The sequence below is a fragment of the Typopeltis vanoorti genome, chromosome 25 (assembly GCF_054136105.1).
Source record: "Typopeltis vanoorti isolate ZY-2024b chromosome 25, IOZ_Tvanoo_1.0, whole genome shotgun sequence".
NCBI lineage: Eukaryota > Metazoa > Arthropoda > Arachnida > Uropygi > Thelyphonidae > Typopeltis > Typopeltis vanoorti.
This window is the reverse complement of record NC_143573.1, coordinates 39645949-39669689: the sequence shown is the minus strand read 5'-3', so window position 1 is coordinate 39669689 and position 23741 is coordinate 39645949. Positions and strand designations below refer to the sequence as shown.

Sequence of the window (23741 nt, the reverse complement as noted above, 5' to 3'; positions counted from 1 at the left end):
AGGTCAAGACTGCAATAATCTGAATCTATACGGCAGTTTAAATAAGATATTGTGTAAGAAAGCTAAGAATCTAGTATTGTCTCCCTGAGTAAGGATCTTTTCTACTATAGGATACTGGCTGGTGCAGCAAAATATAAATTTGCCAGTATCCAAAGAGGAAACAATCCTAGATATAAGAATAAGATTAAAGTAAGTGAATAATGAGAATAAATCACAAAAGATAAATATTTAACAATAGAGCAGCCAGTAGGATTTTGATTGTATAAGGTTTTAGGTAAGAAAGGATAGATTTAAGTAAACAACTAATTAAGCATAAATTATATAGAAACATCGATATAACAAGATCACAGTTGCACGGAATTTGATAAACTCCAGGAAGAGATAAAGTTGAGCGTTTGTCTTTAGGAGAAGGAAAATGAGAAGACAATTTGTTAATAGATGAATAAGTAGCTGTTAAATCATATTTCTTTAAAATTCTTGCGATAGGTTCAGAAATACAGTAGATATAAGGAATTGGCACTCGACGTATTGAAACTTTGTTGTTTTGTGGAGGATTATAAGAATTGAGAAGATGTTGAGTACTTTTTTCCGAAAAGCCATTGAGTTTCATGTGTTGTTGGATAGTAGAAAGTTCTTTCTGTAGATAATCAAAAGTAGAACAATTAGTTTTTGCTCTTCTGTTGAGGCATTTTATAATTCCTGTTTTTTGACATGGATGATGGGCTGATTCGTTAAGAATATAACGACCTGTGAACGTTGGTTTCCTGTATACTGTAGATGTAAGAATATTTGGTCTTATGGTTAGCTTTGATATAGAATCTTTATAATACCAATGTGTCTCTCAAGGAAACTTTAAAATTACTTGCTGGCATCTTTCTTAAAGACATAAAACTTTTTGATTTCGTATGCCAAAATAAATTTTACAGCCAAGTAGAAGGAATGGCCATGGGAAGTCCTCTTTCTCCTGCTTTAGCCAACTTTTATTTAGAACATTTAGAAAAAGTCCTCTTCTCATCTATTTTCACTCAACCATCTTTTTTGGGTAAGATATATAGATGACATCTTTACTATTTGGCCACATAGCAAAAACTCTTTACCTTCTTTTTAAAACAGTATCAATTCATTGCAGCATCGTATAAAGTTTACTATGGAAATAGAAGAAAACAACCAGTTATCTTTTTTAGACGTTCTCCTCATCCGGTCACCTTCGAATATTCTTACATCTACAGTATACAGGAAACCAACATTCACAGGTCGTTATATTCTTAAAGAATCAGCCCATCATCCATGTCAAAAAACAGAAATTATAAAATGTCTCATCAGAAGAGCAAAAACTAATTGTTCTACTTTTGATTATCTACAGAAAGAACTTTCTACTATCCAACAACACATGAAACTCAATGGCTTTTCGGAAAAAAGTACTTAACATCTTCTCAATTCTTATAATCCTCCACAAAACAACAAAGTTGGCACTCGATGTATTGAACGTTGAGTGCCAATTCCGTATATCTACGGTATTTCTGAACCTATCACAAGAATTTTAAAGAAATGTGATTTAACAGCTACTTATTCATCTATTAACAAATTGTCTTCTCATTTTCCTTCTCCTAAAGACAAACGCTCAACTTTATCTCTTCCTGGAGTTTATTAAATTCTGTGCAACTGTGATCTTTCTTATTTTGGACAGACTGGACATTCTCTTGAAAAAAAAGAATCCAAGAACATCAATCCTCCATTCTTCACAACAATCCTGAAAAGTCTGGATTGGCTCAGCACGGGATTGAAACTGACCACAACATCCTTTGGACCAGGACTCGCCTCTTACATAGATCCGGTAATAGGTTTGAACGTTCGTTCAAGGAAAGCGTGGAGGCCTTGCTCCACTGTCCCAACGTGAATTGTAATGATTTTATATCTATATTAAAAATTTGGGAAAGTCTAATCGAGATTACTCATTTTTTTTTTTTTTTTTTTTTTTTTAATCATGTTCAAAATATTCCGTTTCATACTTAGTGATATAACATCACGCGTCGTGTTCAATTTTAAATGATCTATTGTTAATATTCTAGCTTTTATTTTTTATAACTGTTCTTGCAATACCACTGAGGATGGTCTGCCATTTCCAGACCGAAATATTTGGTTAATTAAATATCTTTCTTGTGTTTACGTGCATTTATCATTCAAAAATAAACCCAATTTTATATAATTTTATATTACAAGTAAAAATAATAATGGCAAGAAAAATAAAATCGTAAATTTTAGTTAGCCTAGTTAGTACTAACTTATATTGCTAACTAGAGGGGAAAAGCAAAGATAATATTATTTGAAACTTATTATACTGTTTTCTGTGGTTATGTTTTGTAGGTTTATTGTTTATATCTTGTGTAAGTATTTTATTTATTAATTATTATTTATAATTATTCGGACAATGTCGTGGTCGGACGAACAAAATGCACTTGCGTGAAAATAAAAAATTGAACGTGTCATACAGGATATTTTAACTTCTATTTTTTATATACTTAAAAAATTTATTCATTTTTTGCTATTGTAAAAATTGATCGTGCCATACAGGCTTTAGTCTATCCACGTAGCAGACGAGTCTTAACTAGTAGTATGTCGGTCAACTATTATGTAGGTAATTCACTCAATTCAGCATGTTTTGACAGGAATATGGGTGCTTGCAGTGACTTGTTCAAAGCACGAGTATGATGGTATCGCAAACAAGGCAATGAATGCAAGTCGATTCGAGCTAGATTTCAAATCTATAAATACCAGTGGTTTAGGAATAAGTTTCATTATTTTTTGTGTGCTTTGCCAACAATCATCAGTCGAAAGTGTGATAGATAAGTAGAGTCATATAATGACGGATTACAAGCTTCTTATAATATTTCATTATCAATTGCAAAAGCGGGAAAACCACACACAATTGGTGAGGAATTAATCTTGCCAGCAGTAAAAGAAGTAATAAACACTGTGCTTCATAAGCCAGCATCAGATATCATCAGGAAAATTCCTTTAAGCAATAATTCAGTACAAAGAAGAATCAATGAAATGGCTGAAGACGTTGAAAAATCATTGTGCGATTATTTGAAGACATGCCAATTTTCCATTCAACTCGATGAATCAACTCTCCCAAATAATGAACCACTACTCTTATCATACATATGATTCATAAAAGAAGAAAAAGTTTGTCAAGAATTATTATTTGCTAAATACTTGAAAGCGGATACAAAGGGAGAATCTTGTTTGTTTCATATCATGAATAAGTTTTTTCAAGAGAAAGACATTCCTATTCGTAATATTTTGTCTGCTGCTACTGATGGTGCTCTGGCAATGACAGGGCATCACAAGGGTTTCATAGTGCATTTGAAACAAGCAGTACCAAATGTACTCGCTATACATTGTGTTCTTCATCGTCAACATTTGGTTGCAAAAAATTTAAGTGAATGCCTGCACACATCACTCCATTACGTTATTAGAGTAGTGAACAAGATTAGAAGCAATTCATTGCATGACAGATTGTTTCCAACTTTGTAGTGAAAACAATGAAGATTTCAATTGTTTGCTGCTTCACACAGAAGTTCGCTGGCTTTCAAAAGGTATTTCTCTGAATCGATTTTACAATTTGTTTGATTCAGTACTAGAGTTCCTAGAAAACAGAGATGACAGATTGCAGGCCAACCTGATATTACATCCAAAAGTGACATCGCTTATTTGATAGACTTCTATAAAATATTTAATGAAGTCAATCTACAACTACAAGGTGATGAATTGAATTGAATTAAAACAAAAAACGTTATTGCCGCTTTTGTAGGGAAACTTCTTCTGTTCAAGCAGAATATGGGCCAAGGGGAATATAGCCACTTTTCAAATTTATCAGCAGTGTCTCTCAAAAAGGAAGATTTACTTACATACTGCCAACACTTGGAGGTTCTCCATTCTGATTTCAATGAGCGATTCAAGGATATTCTAAACATAAATATGCCAAATTGGGTTCTAGATCCTTTCTCACATGTAAGCACAGCAGGATCATCAAATTTAGAAGTGGAACTCATAGAACTCACAACAAATGAAGAACTAAAAATAAAATTTAAAACTGGATACCCAGAGTTCTGGGTTCAAAAATCAATACCGACACCGTACCCTGGATTATGGGAAATAGTGCAGAAATTTTTAATTGCATTTCCATCTTCTTATTTGGCTGAGTGTGGATTTAGTGCTGTAGTGAATTTACTATCTAAGAAAAGGAACCGATTGCATATAACTGAGCGTGGCGATTTACGATGTTTTTAACGAAAGTTGAACCCGATATTAACAAACTTTTAAAAATGCACCAGGCTCATCCTTCACAGAAATTTGTTATTTTTTCTTTGTATTTTTACTTTGTAAGTTCAAAATAAACCATCTAATACATTTGATGGTGTTTTAATTATTACAATAAGATTCTTACTAATGTAATGCAATCTCTTAATATGTATTCTGAATTTTCATATTTAAACCATTGTATGAAACTTCGCATTAATTTGTTATTTTTGCTTTGTATTTTTAAGTTAGAAATAAACAATTTTGTAATATATTTAATGGTGTTTTAATTATTACAATAAGATTCTTACTAATGCAATCTCTTAATTGTATTCCACATTTTCATATTTAAACCATTGTATGAAACTGTGCATAATGTTATTCGAGCATACATTTTACAATCTTTACATATGGGCTACGTTTCACCAAAATCGGTATAGCAATAACCATGTTCAAGATGAAGCACATATTAGCCAATTCTTTTTAAAAATTTAGCGGCATAAGCAGTAATGTATCATTAGTTGCTATTTATGTCAAAATATCAAACTGCTTGAACGCAGAAAACTGTTATAATGGGGGGGGGGTGTTACAAAATTTATGTCTTGCAAAGTGGGCGGTGGCCTGAAAAAGTTTGGGAACCTATGCTCTAGATAATGCAAACACTTTCAGGAGAGGCTGAATTAATGCTCTTTTAAATAGTGGATGCAATATGGTTTTCATATACTTACCTGCTAATGTTCTGCAGTAGATTTTACATTTTGATTACATATACTTATAGTATATTGTCAGAGGAATGGTGTCCTTCACAGATACCACAGTTGATAATTGAGCAGGCTGAATAGAACGCTTTTCACAGTGTGCAAAATTTAATACTGTAATGGTCAGCTGTCAAAACTGCAGTGACTTATGTAACAGTTTCTGGTACTGTCCTTGGCATACAGATCTCCAAAGGTCCAAATGCAAGAAACTTACCTCCTCATCAAATGTCAGTCAAGTTTTCTGGTCTGTCATCAAGGCTGTTGGGTGTAACTTCTCCCTTCACTCACTCCAGATGTTACCATTGTAATATCATCCAAAGATAAAGTCTGACTTCATAGCATCTCTCTTCAACCTAAAGCAACTCCTACCATACCAAAAACAACTCAGTGCATGCCACTTCTTCATCTTTCAGTAGTAAGACCTCAGAATTCTTAACAGCTTAGACACCAATATCTCCTCCTTTCCTTAGTTGTGCCCCAAGTTTGTACCACAGAATTAACATCTATTCTATATAAGCATATATGTATACCTTTACATATATTCATATATGTAAAGATTATCCTGTTCCATTGTCCTTACCTTAGTCCTCTTGTAAATAATGGAGAATGTTAACAACTAATTACTTTACTATCCAGACACCCATAACTCAGAGATATGGAATCTACCACTCTTGCTCCACAACAGATCTCTTAAACACCTCTGGATACATGCCATTGGAAATGAATGGAGAAACTAGTGTTTCTCTAACCTAGGTTTCTCCTGCTATTTATAGGCCATTTAATCCGGTCCAAAATGCAGATCTACTTATCAAGCAACCATTTTATGATCTGCCTTTTTCTATTTATGATTGTGCCACCACTTTTCTTATGCTAGTCATTCACTACTTGTCATGGGGGATGGTTTCTACAACCCCCCCCCCCCCCCCATATTGCTAGAGTTGCTCATGGGTTCATTGAACTCTTGCCTCCTCTCTTCATCCTGTACACCAGTGATCTTTTAATTTCAACCTTAAGTTGAAATTAAAACTATCCATAGTTTTAAATTGAAATAATTGATATTTTTATTTCAACTTAATTGAAATTAAGTTGAAATAAAACTATCCATAGTTTTGCCGAAACTATGGATAGGATTTAAGTAGTTTGAAGATCTAAGTTTTAAGATTTTCCATAATCATTGCCATGAAAACTAATATCCTTGTCCTTCACTGGATTGAGGCCTTTTTAGTGAATTTCATTTCTACGAAAATATGATTCTTTCTTCTTTCTTGTAAAAAAGAAAGATCTCACGTTACATTTTCTTTGTATCCACAATTGACTCTGGCAACTTATTCCACTCATTCACCACTCTCCAAGTAAAAACCTAGTTCTAACACCTTTGCTAACTACACTCTTGCCCAATTTTCATGGATGGCCCCTAGTTCTCTCACCACCACACCTGTTCTGAAAAATTTATCATCATCATGCATATCAAGGATTTAGGCCTAGCATGGCCTGTTCCGGCCTTAGAAGTCATCGTTGAATTATTTAAGAGGACGTCCTGGTTTTCTTTTTCCTAATGGCTCGTACTTTAAGGCTTGTTTTGGTAATCTTTCTGTTTTCATTCTTTGAACGTGTTCCATCCATTTATGTTTATATTTTTTAATTTTTTCGTTTCTTTTGTGATCAAATACAGTTTTTCTCATAAACTTCATTTCTGCAGTTTTTAATCTTTGTTTGTCTTTTTGTTTTATTGTCCAGATTTCGCTTCCATACATAAGGCTGGTAGGATAATGTATTGTATACTTTTAGTTTGGTTTCTTTTTGAACTAGGCTTGGTTTAAATATAGAGTTAATTACACCTGTTATTTGTAAATATTTTGCAATTTTTACGTTTATATATTTATCTTCAGAATTTGTAATTATTATTTGGTCGGCGGCAAAGAGGAGAGTGTATAAGTTTACTGTAGGAGAAAGTTTAATTCCTTGATGTAAATTTTTATTCCATTTTATTATTATTTCATTTAAGTAGATATTAAAAAGAGTTGCTGAGAGGGGACATCCCTGTCGGACCCCTTGGCTTATCTCTCGCTCGTATAGATAGCTCGTGATTTAATCTCATTTGTATTTGATTATTTTTATATATGCTTGTGATAGCTTTTAGGATATTATTTGGTATTTGTCTTTCTTTTAATATGTTAAATAATGTTTTTTTTTAACTTTGTCAAATGCTTTTTCAAAATCAATAAATGCAATATGTGTTTCTAAATTGTATTCTCTTCTTTTCTCTATTATTAATTTTAGACAAAAGGCCGGGTCTATACATGATCGTCCTTTCCTAAATCTATTCTGTACTTCTAAAATAAAATTTTTGGAATATTTCATTAGTTTACTATTTAAGATTCTGCTATATATTTTGTAACAGGAATTTAGCATACTGTTACCTCTATAGTTTTTGGGTCATCTCTATTACCTTTTTTAAAGTTGGAATTACAATTGCTTTTTTCCATTCTATTGGGGGGATACCAGTTGAGTAAATTTTATTTAAAAATAATAAGTCTTTCTTTGAATCTTGTTCCTGCGTATTTATATAGTTCTGAACCTAGCTTATCTTCTCCAGGTGATTTTCTGTTTCTTGTTTCTTTCAGGCTGATTTCTAATTCTTCTTTAGTTATTTCCTTTTTTTTTTAAAAAAATATTTGTCTGTCCACAGTTCTCTGTAGTAATTTAGAAATTCTTCTAATTTCAATTCAGTGTTTAATTTTATGTTTTCTTTGGTATCTGCATTTAAATGTTTCAAAATCTTATATACATTGGGTCTTATTTATATAGATATTGGTTAATTCTTTGTTCATATAGCCATTGTACATTTGTGTCATTCAATAGTCTAGTTTTATAAACGAATGTTTCAATTTTTCTTTCTGTTCTTGTTACTTGTAGCCATTTAGGTGGTAATCTTATTTTTATTTTAATTGGAAGGATAAGTATATTTTATCTGCGGGAAGGATAAATATATTTCTGTTATTTTTTAAACTCTTAAGAGCCTGTCGTTCCGATGAAGAGATGTTATCTGTGGGTGGTTTAGCATTGTTAATGATAAAGATGGATTCAATATATAGAAGTTTTGCATCTTGTGAAGGGAGGAAGGAAGCAGCCTTTTCTATCTTCGTGAGGAGTGATTCTCTTGGGATAGATTTTGGGGAAGGAATAAAATTTAAACGTTTGCTGAGGATACTTTTTTCTGCATCTGAAAGGATGTGAGATGATTTATTAATTACAACTTTGTCAGGGTTGATGTGGGGTTTCAAGAAGTTCAGGTAATTTTGTACTCTTTTTAGTGCTTCAAATTTCCTAATAAGTTTTAATTTGTTGTTATATTGGATTTGGGCTGCTTGAGACTCACGCATACTAAAGAGATGCCAACTTTCATTGTCTAGAGATTCTTCAAGTATTTCAGATAATGTAAAAAAGTACATTATATCAAAACATCTCTCAGTACATTATCTCTGGTTATTCTCAAAAAATTACTAAAAAAACCTTTTTAATCCTCCTAGTCACCATACTGAAGAAATGAATAATGTTAAAGGCAATATGTCTACCATAGATATATTGTCTCTCAGTCTCTCAAAAATTTGCCAAGGTTCTCAAAAAATATAACATTAGAACTTGATTCCCTCTGCTTCCTAAGATCCGCTCTCTAGTGAGCCGTCCAAAGCCTAGCCATCACAATCTAAAATATCCAGTTGTATACAAGATATGGTGTGACTGCGACATTCCTTACTTTGGCCAGATGGATAAGTCTATTGAATTGCGTATGGAGGAGCACAGGAGGGACATCACTTACAAGAGAACATGTGCCAGTGCTTTATCCAGCCATATCCTTTTTTCCGATTCTGATGATCAAAACCATAGTCATACAATCCTTTGGGATAGATCTAACAACATTTTCCATTGCCATAACGAATTGGAGAGAAAAATTGTAGAATCTAAAGAAATCATCATCAACCCTGTACATTTAAATAATAATTTAAGCTACAACCTCCCAGACCGTGATTCTGCTCTGATCACATACTGGCGCTCACGAGATGCTATACACACACACACACACACACACACACACTCACCCACCCAACAATGTGACCAACGAAGGAACAGCTTTGAATACGTTAACTACAACGTATTCACGTTAAATACGTATAGTGACTTTCCTGTGCTGTTCACAGTTTTTATCTTCAATGTTTTATGTTTTTTCTTTTCTTTTATGAAAACACCTGAAGAAGGCTGTAAAAAGCCGAAACTAGTCGTGTGATACCATTAAACCTTTTTCCTTTACTCTTGGTTTATGTCATTCAATTCCTTTAAAATTATATATACTGCTAATTCTCTTTTTAAATGCTTTTTTTACACTATTTTGAAATAACATTGTTTAGAAAACAAAAGCAATTCTATTCTTACACAGTATATTTTGATTTAACACAGTTCAAATGGCGCTTATTTTAAAATTTCTGTTTGAATTCACTTCTGTTGAAAATGGTATTTCCATTATATTATCATTTCCTAGAATGGTACCTATGTAGTTAAACTTGAATTTTGGGAAACCCCTCGATGTTTTAAATATCAGGGATTACTCTACGCTACAGAATTTAGACAATTGTGGCAACAACAAAAAAATCAATTTTTGTAATTACGATTCCCTGAAGTTAAGTCGACAGATGATTCATTATATTCACTTGCTGCTGGTTCCTGGTAGAAGAGGGGTGCTATGCTGATACCTCGAAGTTAAGTTGGTCCGTTACAGGAGGTGTGCCTATATAAGGCTGCTTGGAAGGAGTTAAACTATTTGCTAAACAATCATTTCTTGTTTACAGTTCAAAATGTTTACACGTGTTGTGGTTTGTTCATGAAAGTTTTGTTCTTGCAATATAGTTATATAGCTATCTATTAAATTTTGAAGTTTTGCAGGCGTAATATCAAATTAGTAAAATTAATTACTGATTGTTTTCAGATATTTTCGTAACATTAGCCCATTAATCATGATGTCAGATAATTCAGTTAGACAGAAGAAGAAAAGAAAAGCTATTTCTTTAGAAACTAAGATCCAAATTTTAGATCATTTAGCAGCTGGAGATGGTTTAACATCCTTATGGAAATATTTTGGATTAAATGAAGCTACCGTGAGAACGATTAATAAAAATGAAGAGGCCATTATAAAATCTGTTCTTTGTGGAACAAAATTAGGTGCCAATGCCATGTCATCATATACAAGAGATATTATAAAAGTGAAGATGGGCCCTAGTGATGTGGAATAGAAGATTGTCTACAAAAAGGAATACCTTTAGATGGAAATATCATCAAACAGAAAACATTACGGTTGTACAGACAGATTCAGGAAAAGGAGCCAACAACATCAAATAACAATTGTGATTTTTCTGCAGGCACAGGTTGGCTTACAAAATTTCCCAAAAGATATGCACTTCATAATGTAAAAATAAAAGGATTAGCTGCATCTGCAGATGGGCCGGCAGCTAGGGAATTTCTTTCAAAACTACAAAATTATTGAAAATGGTGACTACACTCCTGATCAAGTTTAACATGTTACCAGTGCACTGGAAGGCAAATCAGAAAGGTTGGGTTACAAGAGAAATTTTTAATGAATGGTTCCCATCAATGTTTTGTTCCAAAAGTTAAACACTACTTGATGGAATCTGGACTTCAAAATTTTATTGATTATAGACAATGCAGCTGACCATCCTGTTTTAGAACACCCAAATGTGGAATTTTGTTTTTTGCCACCTAATGCAACCACTAGACCAGGGTGTGATTGCTACCTTCAAAACTTACTACATAAGAAGAACATTCCAATACATTTTGGATAAACTAAATAAGGTTAATTTACTGACAGTTGTTGATGTGTGGAAGAAATTTTCTATTTTGGATTGCATCAAACTTGCTAAGTTAGTGTTATCAGAATTGAAACCATCATTTAAATGCATGCAGGAAAGCTACTTAGCCAGGATGTGTGTAAAAGAAAACTCTTGTACCTTTGCATAGAACTGAATATCCCAATATCATCAGATTAGCACATGCAGTTGGTAGAGAAGGATTTGATGATTTTTTTGTCTGCAGATATTGAAGAATTGATGGTTGACAAGGCTGTGAATGATGATGAATAACAGCTGTTCTTAAGAATCTCGATGAAAATGAAAAAAATGATGATGATGAAGAGATTCCATTCACTGCAGGATTAATTAAAGAAAGGCTTCAAATGGCTAGTAAATTGCAAAGTAATTTTCTTACACATGATCCAAATACTGAATGAGCTGAACAGTTTAAACATTAACTGAAGTCATGTATGGTGTGATATGAAGAATTATAAAGATCTAGTCAAAAAAGGATCTCAACAATTAATTACAGAGTTTGTGGTAAAAAAAAAAAATCAACCTTCAGAATTATTGGAAATTAGTGCTAATTTAGTTCCTTTTACTGAAAAAAACATTTTGCCATCAAACAGAAATTGCCATTGCAGTATGATAGAATGCAGCTACTGCCAGCAAGTGACAGTGAATAAATTTAATAACCATATGCACAGGTGTATTTGGGCCTTTTCGATTTTGTTTTATTAGTGACACACTATTTTCTTTAAGAAAGATACATATATACTTTGAATAAGTATTTAAAATAAAAAAAAAATATTCCATTAAAATAAAATAGTTTTATTCAATGATTTTCATATGTTTTGTTTGAAAATAACTTATTGTTCGTTTCGGGTTTTCACATCTGCAACCATTATTCTATTTTTTCATATGTACTGTATTCTTTTTTACATGGTTTTTTCTGGAACCAATCTACCGTGTAAATGGAGAGTTGGGAGATGCACACATACATATTTAAATTTTTCCTTTTCAATTTTAATTCAGCCATTATATCAAATGGTGTATATGTTTGCTAAAATTTTGACTTCTGTAAGTGTTAAAGATCACTCTGAATGTTGACTTCTGTGTAACAGGCTATTTATATATTTTTATTTTTTTATAATACAGGTGGGAACACAACAGTATGTTCCTGTGTCAGTTGTGGAACAAAATGGAAGACAAATGCTTCTAACAGTAAGTTTATACTTTTAAATTAAATATGTTATGATTATTCTCTACTATGTATAAAGATTATCCATTTCAGTAAGTTGAAATAATCAAAATTGCCATGCAGGTTCAAACATGCACTTTATCTTGTTGGGATTATATATATTACAGTAGATAGGAGTTCTAAATAGTTTGCTTTAATTGGTTTAATGCATACTAGTTGTTTGTAATTTCAGAATATTTTAAGCTATTGCAGTCATGCCGTGTGGGCCGTGCAGGATGCGGGGCCGTTTCTGTTGTTGCAGTAGTAGTATCTTTGTTCTGGTCGCATATACACTTCTCCTGACCAGGATTCTGAAGTGTTTCCCAGAGCTCTGTTAGTGGTGTTGGGTCCAGGTCGGATAATGGTTAGGATTCCCAACACCTCAGGGTGTACCACGGGGAGGTAGAGTTGGACATGCAACCCACAAGTAGTTGTACAAGGTAAAAATTAGCTGTAGTAATTATGTACCAGCTATGTGTTCATCCACATATGCATCCAATTGTTTTCGACTCTTGATGCTCCTGTGAACAAAGGTCTCCATTCCACTCATCCTCTTGTCCTTTCCTTCAGTAATTGTAAATTCAAGTTGGCAAGCTCTCTTTTATCTTGTCCATCCAACCCTTTTGTTGTCTTCCTCTTCTTCTCATTCTCTCAATAAGAAAGTTTTAAAGCAAATAAAAGTCGACCAGCTCTCAGATGTTGAACCGTAGACTAAAATACACAAAGATTATTGAAGAAAAAATGAAAGAGTTTGAGAACAGGAACCAAACCTTGGAGATTCAATGGCAAGCCTTGAAGAAAACCCTAATTAATTCAGCCAGAGAGGCATGTGGTGAGGTAGACTGCAAGGATAGAAAAATCATAACTCCCTGGTGGACACAGGAAGTTAAAGAGGCAGTGAAGGAAAAGAAGAAAGCGTATCAAAAGTTTATGGCAAATAAGTCGGCTTTTACTCTTAGAGAATAAAGAAAGAAATGTAAGAAAGCGAAACACTGCGTAAAACTAGCTAAACAAAAGTCATAGGAGGACTTTGGCAAGAACATAGAAAATGAATATCAAAAAGGTGGTAAGATATTCTGGAGGTTGTTGAAGAAGTTTAGAAATGGAGAAAAGAGTGCTGTAAAAGGAGTTAGAGATGATAAAGGTGACATGAAAACAGGAGAAAAAGAAATCCTTGAAGTATGGAGTAATTACTTCGAAAACTTCCTAAATGAAACAAGCAATGATAGCACAGTGGTAAAAAAAACACTCAACAGGCATACAGTCAGGAATACATATCCATACTTGAAGTAGAAAAAAACCATCAAAGGCTTGAAATGCAGAAAGACAGGAGGAGTAGATGATATTAGACCTGAAATGATGAAGTATGGTGGTATAAAAGTCTTACAGTGGCTGCACTTCATAGTTCAGAAAGCCTCGACAGAGAGATGAATTCCCAATGATTGGAGTAGAGCTCTAATAGTACCCATATATAAAAAGGGAATAAAACAATGTGAGAATTACAGAGGTATTTCCCTACTCAGTGTTCCTGGCAAGATTTATGCAAGTGTACTTCAGAAACGGTTGAGAAGAATTATGGAAGATAAGCTTGGTGAAGAACAAGCTGGATTCTGGCCAAAGAGAGGCTGTCAGGATCAGATCTTCACTTTACGTCAAATAGTTGAGGAATCATGGGAATATAACAAAGTTCTGTATTTAAGTTTTGTCGATCTGGAAAAGGCATATGACAAGGTGCCAAGAGAGAAGCTATTCAATACGCTACAGTTATATGGTGTCAATGGGGCATTACATCAAGCAATACTTAGTCTTTATTTGAGTTGTAAGTCAACAGTTAGAATTGAAGGAAGCACAGGAAGATGGTTTAATGTTAAATCTGGTGTGAGACATGGATGTACATCATCCCGTCTGTAATTCATTATCTATATGGATCACATTATGAAGCAAAGTGATATTAAACATGATATCAGAATTGGAGATGTTAATGTCACCTCTATGCTTTATGCTGACGATGTTATACTTCTAAATAAATACGCTACACGTTTGCAAGATTCCCTGACAAAATTGAATAACTGTTGTAATAGATATGGTATGAAGGTCAGCAATGAAAAGACAAAGAAAAGTCAATGAAAATATGCAGAATCATTGAAAATGTCAACTGTGTTTTGAATGGGGAACCTGTGGAACAAGTAAAGCATTTCAGCTACTTAGGCACGCTTTTTGGTGAAGATGGTAAATTAAATATTGAAATAGACAACAGAATCAGCAAAGCTGGTATGGTGGGAAGTCAGTTCAATAAATTCATATGTAATAAGAGAGAAATTAGTCGGAACACTAAATGAGCTGTGAACTTATGGATCTGAGAGCTGGGTCAGAAGTAAAACACTTGACCAAAGACTAGAGACTGCAGATATGAGAATCCTGAGAAAGATTAGAGGCGTGAATAGATGGCATCAATGGCAATATCATATGAAAAACGAGGATATTAGGAAAGAACTTGACATTGTCAGCATCCAGGAATGCATTAGCAGAGCTAATTTGAGGTGGTATGGTCATTTAAACAGAATGGGCGAGGAAAGATTAGCAAAACAAGTGTTTTCTGCCAGGTTGGCAGTAAACGACCCAGAGGAAGACCAAGATATAAGTGGATTGATATGGTACAAAGTACCTTAGATGATAGAAATATAAGATCTGATAATGTTGGAGTCTTGACAAGTAACAGACTGATTTGGAGGAAAATTGTAGATAGGAAATTAGTAATGGTGTAAATTTTTAATGTAGTACTCTCATATACTGTACATTACTTGAGGGCACATATCAGGAATTTGATGATGAGGTGAGCCATCTAAAAATTTTTCAAGCACTGAGAATAACAAAAAGCCGTTATTGGTTTCTAATACTTAAGTTTAATTCATTGATGATAAAGTTTTCTTGAGAAAGTGTCAGTCTTATGAAGAATATTTCCAAACTGCAAAAATATTATCTATGAACTGGAACTATATAGAAGGATAGTATTGACCATGAGTGGCACAAAATGCCTCATGTTTCAGTTTAGGAGAGGACGGAGAAGCCATTAGAAGCAAAATCACGTAATGATGTCAGTGTGAAAATCTTTCTGCATTAATTGCACTTTATCTGTAAGCAGTATATTAGTGAAAAGGAAAACTACATCCAAGCTAATTTAGTTTCCATTGTTCATAAATTATTTTTAACAATTTTACACCACCAAATGAACTACATTATGAAAGAGATGTTTATTAACTGATATATTTTGCTGGATTTCAAACCACCATCTTCAGATACAAAACAACATGTTACAGTTTACATGTGACAATGAATAAGTGATTCAATTCAAATTGTAATGAACAAAAGATCTAGAGTCCTAATGTGGTTTTGTAAAGTTGCCAAAAAAAGACTTGTTACAGCTGTGTTGATCTTAAGATAACTGCCCACCAAATTTTTGGCAAATTAATGCAGCCATACTCGTTCTGGTTAGGAGAATGCATCATAGCCATGGCTGACTAAAAATAATCTTTTTGACCTGTAATGACTTTTGTATAGCACATTGGTTTTCTTCTATCTAATCTGTGTGAAGTGGGTGTCCAAAGTGTGGTCTGCCAGTCCAAACTTGCCATAAGAATTGTAGCAAATTTATTTATATTTTCTAAGCAGATGTTATAGATCTTCCTTTCTGTCCAAAAGCCAAGACACGGGAACTTCATACACTCCAGGATATGCTAAAGGATGGAATTTATCCTTAGGAGAGTGAATCAGAATAGCTAATTTTACACGTGGTTTGAATGTGGTGCGAAGATCATATTTTATTAGTAGTTTTGTAAAATTCGATGTAGCTTAAAAATTCTAAATAACCTTGTTTATAATAACCTAACTAAATAACCCTGTAAATAACCTTGTTTGTTTCTATGTGTATTTTGCTAAATATTAATGTAGTTAACCCTATGGGAAGTGATTGTATTTACTATATTAACGTCAAAAACAAAGGCAATGCTTTGCCATTGGAACTTTGTATATCATCAAATTCCTGCCATGTACCCTCAAGGGATGTACAGGATATGATAGTACTACATGAAAAATTTACATCATTACTAACTTCTTATCTACAATTTCCCTCCAAATCAGTCTGTTACTTGTCAAGACTCCAACGTTATCAGCTCTTATATTTCTATCATCTAAGGCACTGTACCATTTCACTCCACCTATATCTTGGTCTTCCTCTGGGTCGTTTACTGCCAATCTGGCAGAGAACACTTGTTTTGCTAATCTTTCCTCACCCATTCTGTTTAAATGACCATACCACCTGAGATTAGCTCTGCTAACACATTCCTGGATGCTGACAATGTCAAGTTCTTTCCTAATATCACGATTTTTAATATGATAATGCCATTGATGCCATCTGTTCACGCCTCTAATCTTTCTCAGGAACTTTCATATCTGCAGTCTCTAGTCTTTGGTCAAGTGTTTTACTTCTGACCCAGCTCCATAAGTTAAAACTGGTTTGAACACTGTCTTGTATACCGCTAATTTAGTGTTCCGACTAATTTCTCTCTTATTCCATATGAATTTATTCAATTGACTGCCTACCATACCAGCTTTGTTGATTCCGTTGTCTATTTCCATATTTAATTTACTATCTTCAGTAAAAAATCGTGCCTAAGTAGCTGAAATGGTTTACTTTTTCCACAGGATCCCCGTTCCCAACACAGTTGACATTTTCAACAATTCTTCCTATTTTCATTGTCTTTGTCTTTTTAATGCTCACCTTCATACCATATCTATTACAACAGTTATTCAATTTAGTCAGGGAATCTTGCAAACTTGTAGTGGATTTATTTAGAAGTATAACATCGTCCGCCTAAAGCAAAGAGCTGACATTAACATCTCCAATTCTGATATCATGTTTAATACCACTTTCCTTCATAATGTGATCCATATAGATAATGAATAACAGAGGGGATAATGTACATCCTTGTCTCACAGCAGATTTAACATTAAACCATCTTCCTGTACTTCCTTCAATTCTAAATGCTGACTTACAACTCAAATGAAGACTAAGTATTGCTTGATATAATGCCCCATTGACACCATATAACTGTAGTGTATTGAATAGCTTCTTTCTTGGCACCTTGTCATATGCCTTTTCCAGATCTACAAAACTTAAATACAGAACTTTGTTATATTCCTATAATTTCTCAACTATTTGTCGTAAAGTGAAGATCTGATCCTGACAGTCTCTATTTGGCCTGAATCCAACTTTGTATTTAGCTATGTGTAAGAGCATAAGAAAGTTGTTTACTATTTTTGTGTATGAGAAAGTTGCTTACAAGCTCTGCGAATAACACCTTTAAAGTTAGTATCTAAGAGTGCTGCTAGATTTGGAGAAGTTTCCGCTGCCCAGCAAAATACGATCAAAAGAGTGCATATAGGAGAACAAAGAGCGGGTCGAACTTAAAAGAAGATGAAAGAGTAATGCCGATAATGCGGATAGTGTGGAGAACAGGAAAATAAAAGGGGACCGAGCTTAGATTGTTATGCAACTGTATAACAATCTAGCAAACATAATTTGATTTCTTGATTGAGATCATTATAGCTGAAAACTTATAAGCATTTATGAAATGTGCTAAAATAATATATATTTTTTTTTTTTAAATAGAATATAGATGAGATGATAGGATATATGATGCAGGTAGTTCCATGTGTTATTGGTATATGGTATGTTGATGGATGTTTGGATTGGGGTTAAGAGAAATGAAATCTGTTGATACTCTGTATGAAAAGCTGTAGATTGTAGTCTTTTGGGAATAATTCATTGAAAGTCTGTTCCACAGAACAAAGGTAGATAGAATGAAAGATGAGTAGGAGTGGTAGATTTGTTTGCTTAGCACATTGAATCGCGTATTGGGGTGCTAATGATCACTTCTTCTGAAATGGAAGTATCCATTTAAAAAATAATAAAATATGATCTCTGAGAAAGTAGCTGGAAAGTATGAACTGCTCTCTTGAAATAGCATTAAAATGTTTTTTAAAGTTTTTGGTACAGTATCTCAAATATGAGAGCAGTATTCCAAGGTTTGGTGAATTTAGGATTTGTACAGAATTTTAGTAGCTGGAAAGATAAGTAGTAATGTCTTGAGTTAAAAATAATCTTTTGAATGCTGAGGATGCTACAGAGGTGGTGTGTCTATCTGTGTGTGCGTGCATGCCAAATGCTGTCACTCCAATCCCTAGCCTTAACTCCAAAGTCGAGCATTAGCAAAGGTAAAGATAAAGGAACTATTGGTTTTTTTTAAGTGGAAAAAAAAAAAAGAGAGAGAGAGAGTTATGTTTTTGGAACCATTGGAACTGACTTGTTGTCATCATCCAACTGAAAGATCTCCAGTTTCTGACTTAAAATCTTGCTTTCCCTTACTGTTAGATACAGTGAACTCTGCATGTAAATCAGAGGAAGAACGTATTGTAGATCTTCAAGCTTAGTTGATTGGGCTGCAGTGTTTTTTATATGAGTAGGTATAGTGTTGTGTCCCATTTTATGATTTTTGTTCTATCTAATAATTTCCGCTTATCTATGTTCTGCTATTATCTATGCTCGAGATATCACCAAAAATTTTACTAATATCCAAGTTATTTCTCCCCTTAGTATCCCTAATATTTGTATTATGCTGTGCCTTTTGGGACATTTAGTTTAAGATATTATATGCAAAAACAAGGAGAAAGAACTAAAACATGTCAGAAAGTGCAACTATGTTGCAGTCGTGACACTTTATCTCGTTTCTTAACATTAATTTCCTGCGTGATTAGGTTTGTATTTTTCAAGTGGTGCATTGGACAGCAATTTCAGACAACTCTTTTATCATTGAACAAAGGTTTATTGAATTCCTTAACATGGTACAATTCAATTTTTGTGATTACTCAATTTAATGCTAAACTAAATACTTACAAACTAACATTAGCTTATTACAAGTAATTAGGCTATGATCCTATAATGGGTATTACGATCATGCCACCATAACAATTCAACACATAAATTCATTTGACATGGACAAATAAGATTAATTCACACTATTTAACTATTCAAACTTAAGTAGATTAACTAAACCATTTACTGCACTAACACATAACTAGTATTACGATCATGCCGCCATACACATTCAACACGTAAATTCATTTGACATGGACAAATAAGATTAATTCACACTATTTAATTATTCAAACTTAAGTAGATTAACTAAACCTTTTTCTGCACTAACACACAACTATGACATTTTAACTTTCCTATACATTACAATAGACATGCAAAATTCTCAGGACACTTAATTATTCACATAACATTAACACTAGCCAGCTTACTTTTAATATATTCTGTCAGATACTAAAGTCCTAGTATAAATTTTCCTTGGTAACTTCAACAGTTCCGTATTAGAATAATGATGCTTATTACAGATAAATTTTAGTTAACATTAGATATATTTTACAGTACCTTTCTTTCTTGAGTTTTTCATATGTGCCTTTACCTTTTTCTGATTGAACTAGCTTGGTATAACCTCTCCGATAATCTGCTACTCCTACGTTCCTTTTGGAGTTGAACTATGCTTACACGGTCTTAAACTTTCGTAATTCAGGACACTGAATTATCTATATGACGGCTGTGCGACTCGCGACGTGGATATCGATATCTTTATAGCTTTCCCTTTCTCGTGGTTGTCACTGAAGTTGAAACACAAAGAAGATGTTTCCTTTTCTTTGACTCTATGGCATTCTTCGCTTCTTACATAGGAAATCCGGAATCGAAATCCCGCTCACTTTTGTTTCCATGTTGTGACGACGGAGATATAACCCCAATCTCCACTCAGGAAAACCCCGTGAAACCTATGCCATGGAGCTCGTAGAGAACTCCTTGGGAACAGAACCAAAACAAAAACCAAAAAGCCTCGTGGGGGGGGGGGGGGTTTCAACCCTTTTATACCTGCTCTCCTAACGGCACCTTTTTTAACTTCTTTTCTCCGCCTCCTTCTTGATTTTACTTCACTGACCAATTAGGGTGGCGTTTTTCTGCCAAACGTCCTTTGGTCGGCGAGCCAAACGATGTCTCAATCCGGGAATCGGCCCTGTCTGGATAGTCTGTTGATTTTCTTCTGCTAGCCTCTAACTTAATCCCCTTTCCAAACTTTTTCTATGAATTCATTTAATATTTTAATCTCTAGCCTCTCACATACCATCTCTTATGACTAATCCTTTTCTGTCTTATTTAGTTAAATTTTCTCTTTTATATCATATTACAACATTTATATATTCTTTCTTTTTGTTAGTTAGTTCTACAAACACCTTTATACTTTATATATTTTATTGGATGCAAGAATATTTCTTTTTCTTTTAAATAATTCATCTATTATCTTTTATGCAGGGTTTTTAATTTATTTATTCTTTGTTACACCATGATAGCTGAGAATTCTACATTCTTAAGATATCAGGGTGCAACAATAGTGAAGAGTGCTGTAATCAGCAAAACTGTGGACAAGATTTAAGTCAATGAAAGATTATAATTTCATTTATATATAGGAGGAAGAATGTAGCTGATGGAACAAAACCCTGTGATACACTTGCATTAGAGGAGAGATCTGAAAATATAACATCACTCCCGCTATAACATCACTACATAGTGAATGACCCATTATTGAAGGGTCATTTAAGTCAATGAAAGATTATAATTTCATTTATATTTAGGAGGAGGAAGAATGTAGCTAATAGAACAAAACCCAGTGGTACACTTGCATTAGGGGAGAGATCTGAAAGATAACATCACTATCGTTTCACTACGAAATGTTATAATATAACATAAATGTTAACATTTTTTACAATTTCAATAAATATTATTACTAGGAGAAGACTTATATTTTCCTGTTTTAATTTTTTTTTTTTTTTTTCATTATTTAATAATTGACAGTGGATGCATGCAAATAGTTATGTGGGTGTAAATGCACGCACGGGCTTAGGGCTGAGAACCTCTGCTCTACATTAAAGTGCATGACTCTTGTGATTCCTACTCACAAAAGGTTGTAAGTCACTCACAGTTCATTACTACTGTGAATGGGCTAAGGTTTTTTTTTTTTTTCTTCCCCTGTGTTCTTAAATTACTTTTTTTTATAAATTTTTTTTTTGTATTTTTAGTTATTTTTTACAGTCTCGAAACGATGCTCTAGATACCAAACATGGAACATTTTCATGCCATTTAAATCTTCCAGTAAGAGCATGGTGGTCTCACACCATGCATTGAAATTCATCTCCCACCTAAAGACGGTCACAGATATCCATGCCCACAGCAGAATTTTAACCCATGGCCTGTTGGTTGGAGAGCAGATATAATAACCAATCAGGTGTAAACGGGGGGGGGGGGGGGTCTTATTTATTTATTAGAGTTCATATATATCTTAACTTATTTATCCTTTCTTATATATCTGCTCCCTTCTTTATATCTCTATTTATATATTTTCCTTAATTGGCTTATCTCAGCATCCACTCTACATATATGCATTAATGCAATAATTATTATGTACTTCTAACTATTCTTCCTTATCACTCTTTGGCATCTCTTTACGCTATACTGCCTTCCGCACTTCCCTTCTTATTCTTTGAACATCAGAAAATTTATTTGATTAAAAGCTGCAGCACTGATGTCCGTTTTCTAGTAATAAGAAGTGTAAAATGCGTCCAGTAGTTATTTTCCTATTACCTTCAAATTATCCCTGATTAATTAATATCTGCAGTCGTGGTCTACTATCTATCCTTTACTATCCTTTCTCCTGGGTTCCCGCTAATAGGCTCTAATATTTTTTCAGAACAGTGCATCAAAGAATTAAATATCAGGCAACACTGTATTAACATTTAAACAACACATTTATTTACCACAAAACAATTTACACTATTATTACACTAAAGAAAATTTTGCTTAGTTCAACAATTAGCTTAAAATGCCCTTTCAATTCATGAAAATTATGTCACAAAATTAACCACTCACTTCCAAATTCAAGTTACTACCCTAAGCAAAACTGTTACTTCTTAACTGTTATGCACATAAAAAATATCATTACACAAAAAAGCTCTTTTCTTCTGATATTAAGATAATTCTATAGACAAAATGCATCATTGACAAACAGTTACCCTCTGACTGTTACACATAAAAATTTCTATTAATTATTAAACATCTAATTTTCAACCATTAGCTCTGCTCAACTTAACAGTCCACTAATAAAGTTCTCCTATAATTGATGAAAATTGAATAAACAGATCAACTCACTTTATGGCTGCTACCCACTGTGTACTTGGCTTCGAACTGGAGTCCTGACTTTTTTTTTTTTTTTTTTTCCGAATCAGGTTTTTCTCTCCCCCCTTTACGCCGACGATCGATTTACTGACACTTCATGGGACGGTGTCCTGCCACACTTCGGGCGAGGATTATCGGCTTGTGGAATGCTTGCATGCACATTGGACTAATGGATCAATTTCTTCCCTCGGACAACAGCTCCCGTCGAAGATTCGTCATCAAATATCTGCTTTGCCTGGTGGATCGGCTCCCGTCATCTTTCTTTTAGATCACTGGCATGATTTCTCCTGAAGGTGCGTCCTCGATGGCTTACATCTGACGGACAACTGCTGGTGACTTCTTGATAACGACCTCTCGACAACCGATGAGGAAACTTGGATCTGATAGTCGATCTTTGGGCCAACACCTTTTATTCGCCTTCTTTCGTATTCTTGCACGAAGATATGGGACCCCGGACATTTCAGTGCAGTCCTTTGTTCTTCTCGTGTACACTTCTAATCCTATTTGATTCGGGCAGCGGACATTCATCTGAAGTTTGTTGGTCCGTTTAACACTGACCTTGAGTATTTACAGGTGCACTTCACAAACAGATTTTATGTCCTTATAAGGAGCTAACATATACGGTTTTCTGGTGGCAAGGTATTGCCTTAGTTCAACACATTCTAGAATTTGTCTTAGGGCAGCATGTAAGGACAATTCCCATAGGGATTATTTACATTAACAATTTTAACTATACATAGACATATAGGTTACAATCTTACTGGGCTTGACTTCTGTAAAAATTGATGTGAGGCTTTCTGGCATTATTAAGCTACATCAAATTTTTACACAGGCAAATTAACATTGAAATGATAGCCATGCCCACAATCTCAACTTGTACAAATTATTCTGCATATGCTGCATATCAGTAACATTCCTCATTACCTTGCCTATCTCTTGCATCATCAGTAAACTGCTGCCTTTCATCTGTCAAATCCTTCCCAGTATTAGTAATGTAATGACTGAGTAATAATGGACCAAAGACTGATCTCTGTGATACACCACTGGTTACCTTAAATCTTAGACTTATAGCTCCCATATATCACTTTTTGATATGTCAGTCAGCCATTCTCTTATCCAAGCTAATAATTTATAATCCAATCCCATATCTTCCAGATTACATAATATTATTATATATTACATAGTATTAGTATAACTGGTAATTAGTTTACGGAATTAACAACGCATATAAAGTATATTAATTAAAGGTA

At 33.8% G+C, this 23741-nt stretch overlaps 1 protein-coding gene across 4 annotated transcripts in view; it reads left to right on the top strand.

Annotated features, from left to right (window-relative positions):
• The window catches only part of LOC150092678 (uncharacterized), a 387183-nt gene that overhangs the window by 230833 nt on the left and 132609 nt on the right, over nt 1–23741 (top strand). For all 4 annotated transcript variants that reach the window (XM_090414782.1, XM_090414783.1, XM_090414781.1 and 1 more), the window contains exon 15: nt 12077–12142. In XM_090414782.1, the coding sequence (XP_090270908.1) occupies nt 12077–12142 (66 nt within the window). The remainder of the gene's footprint in view (nt 1–12076; nt 12143–23741) is intronic.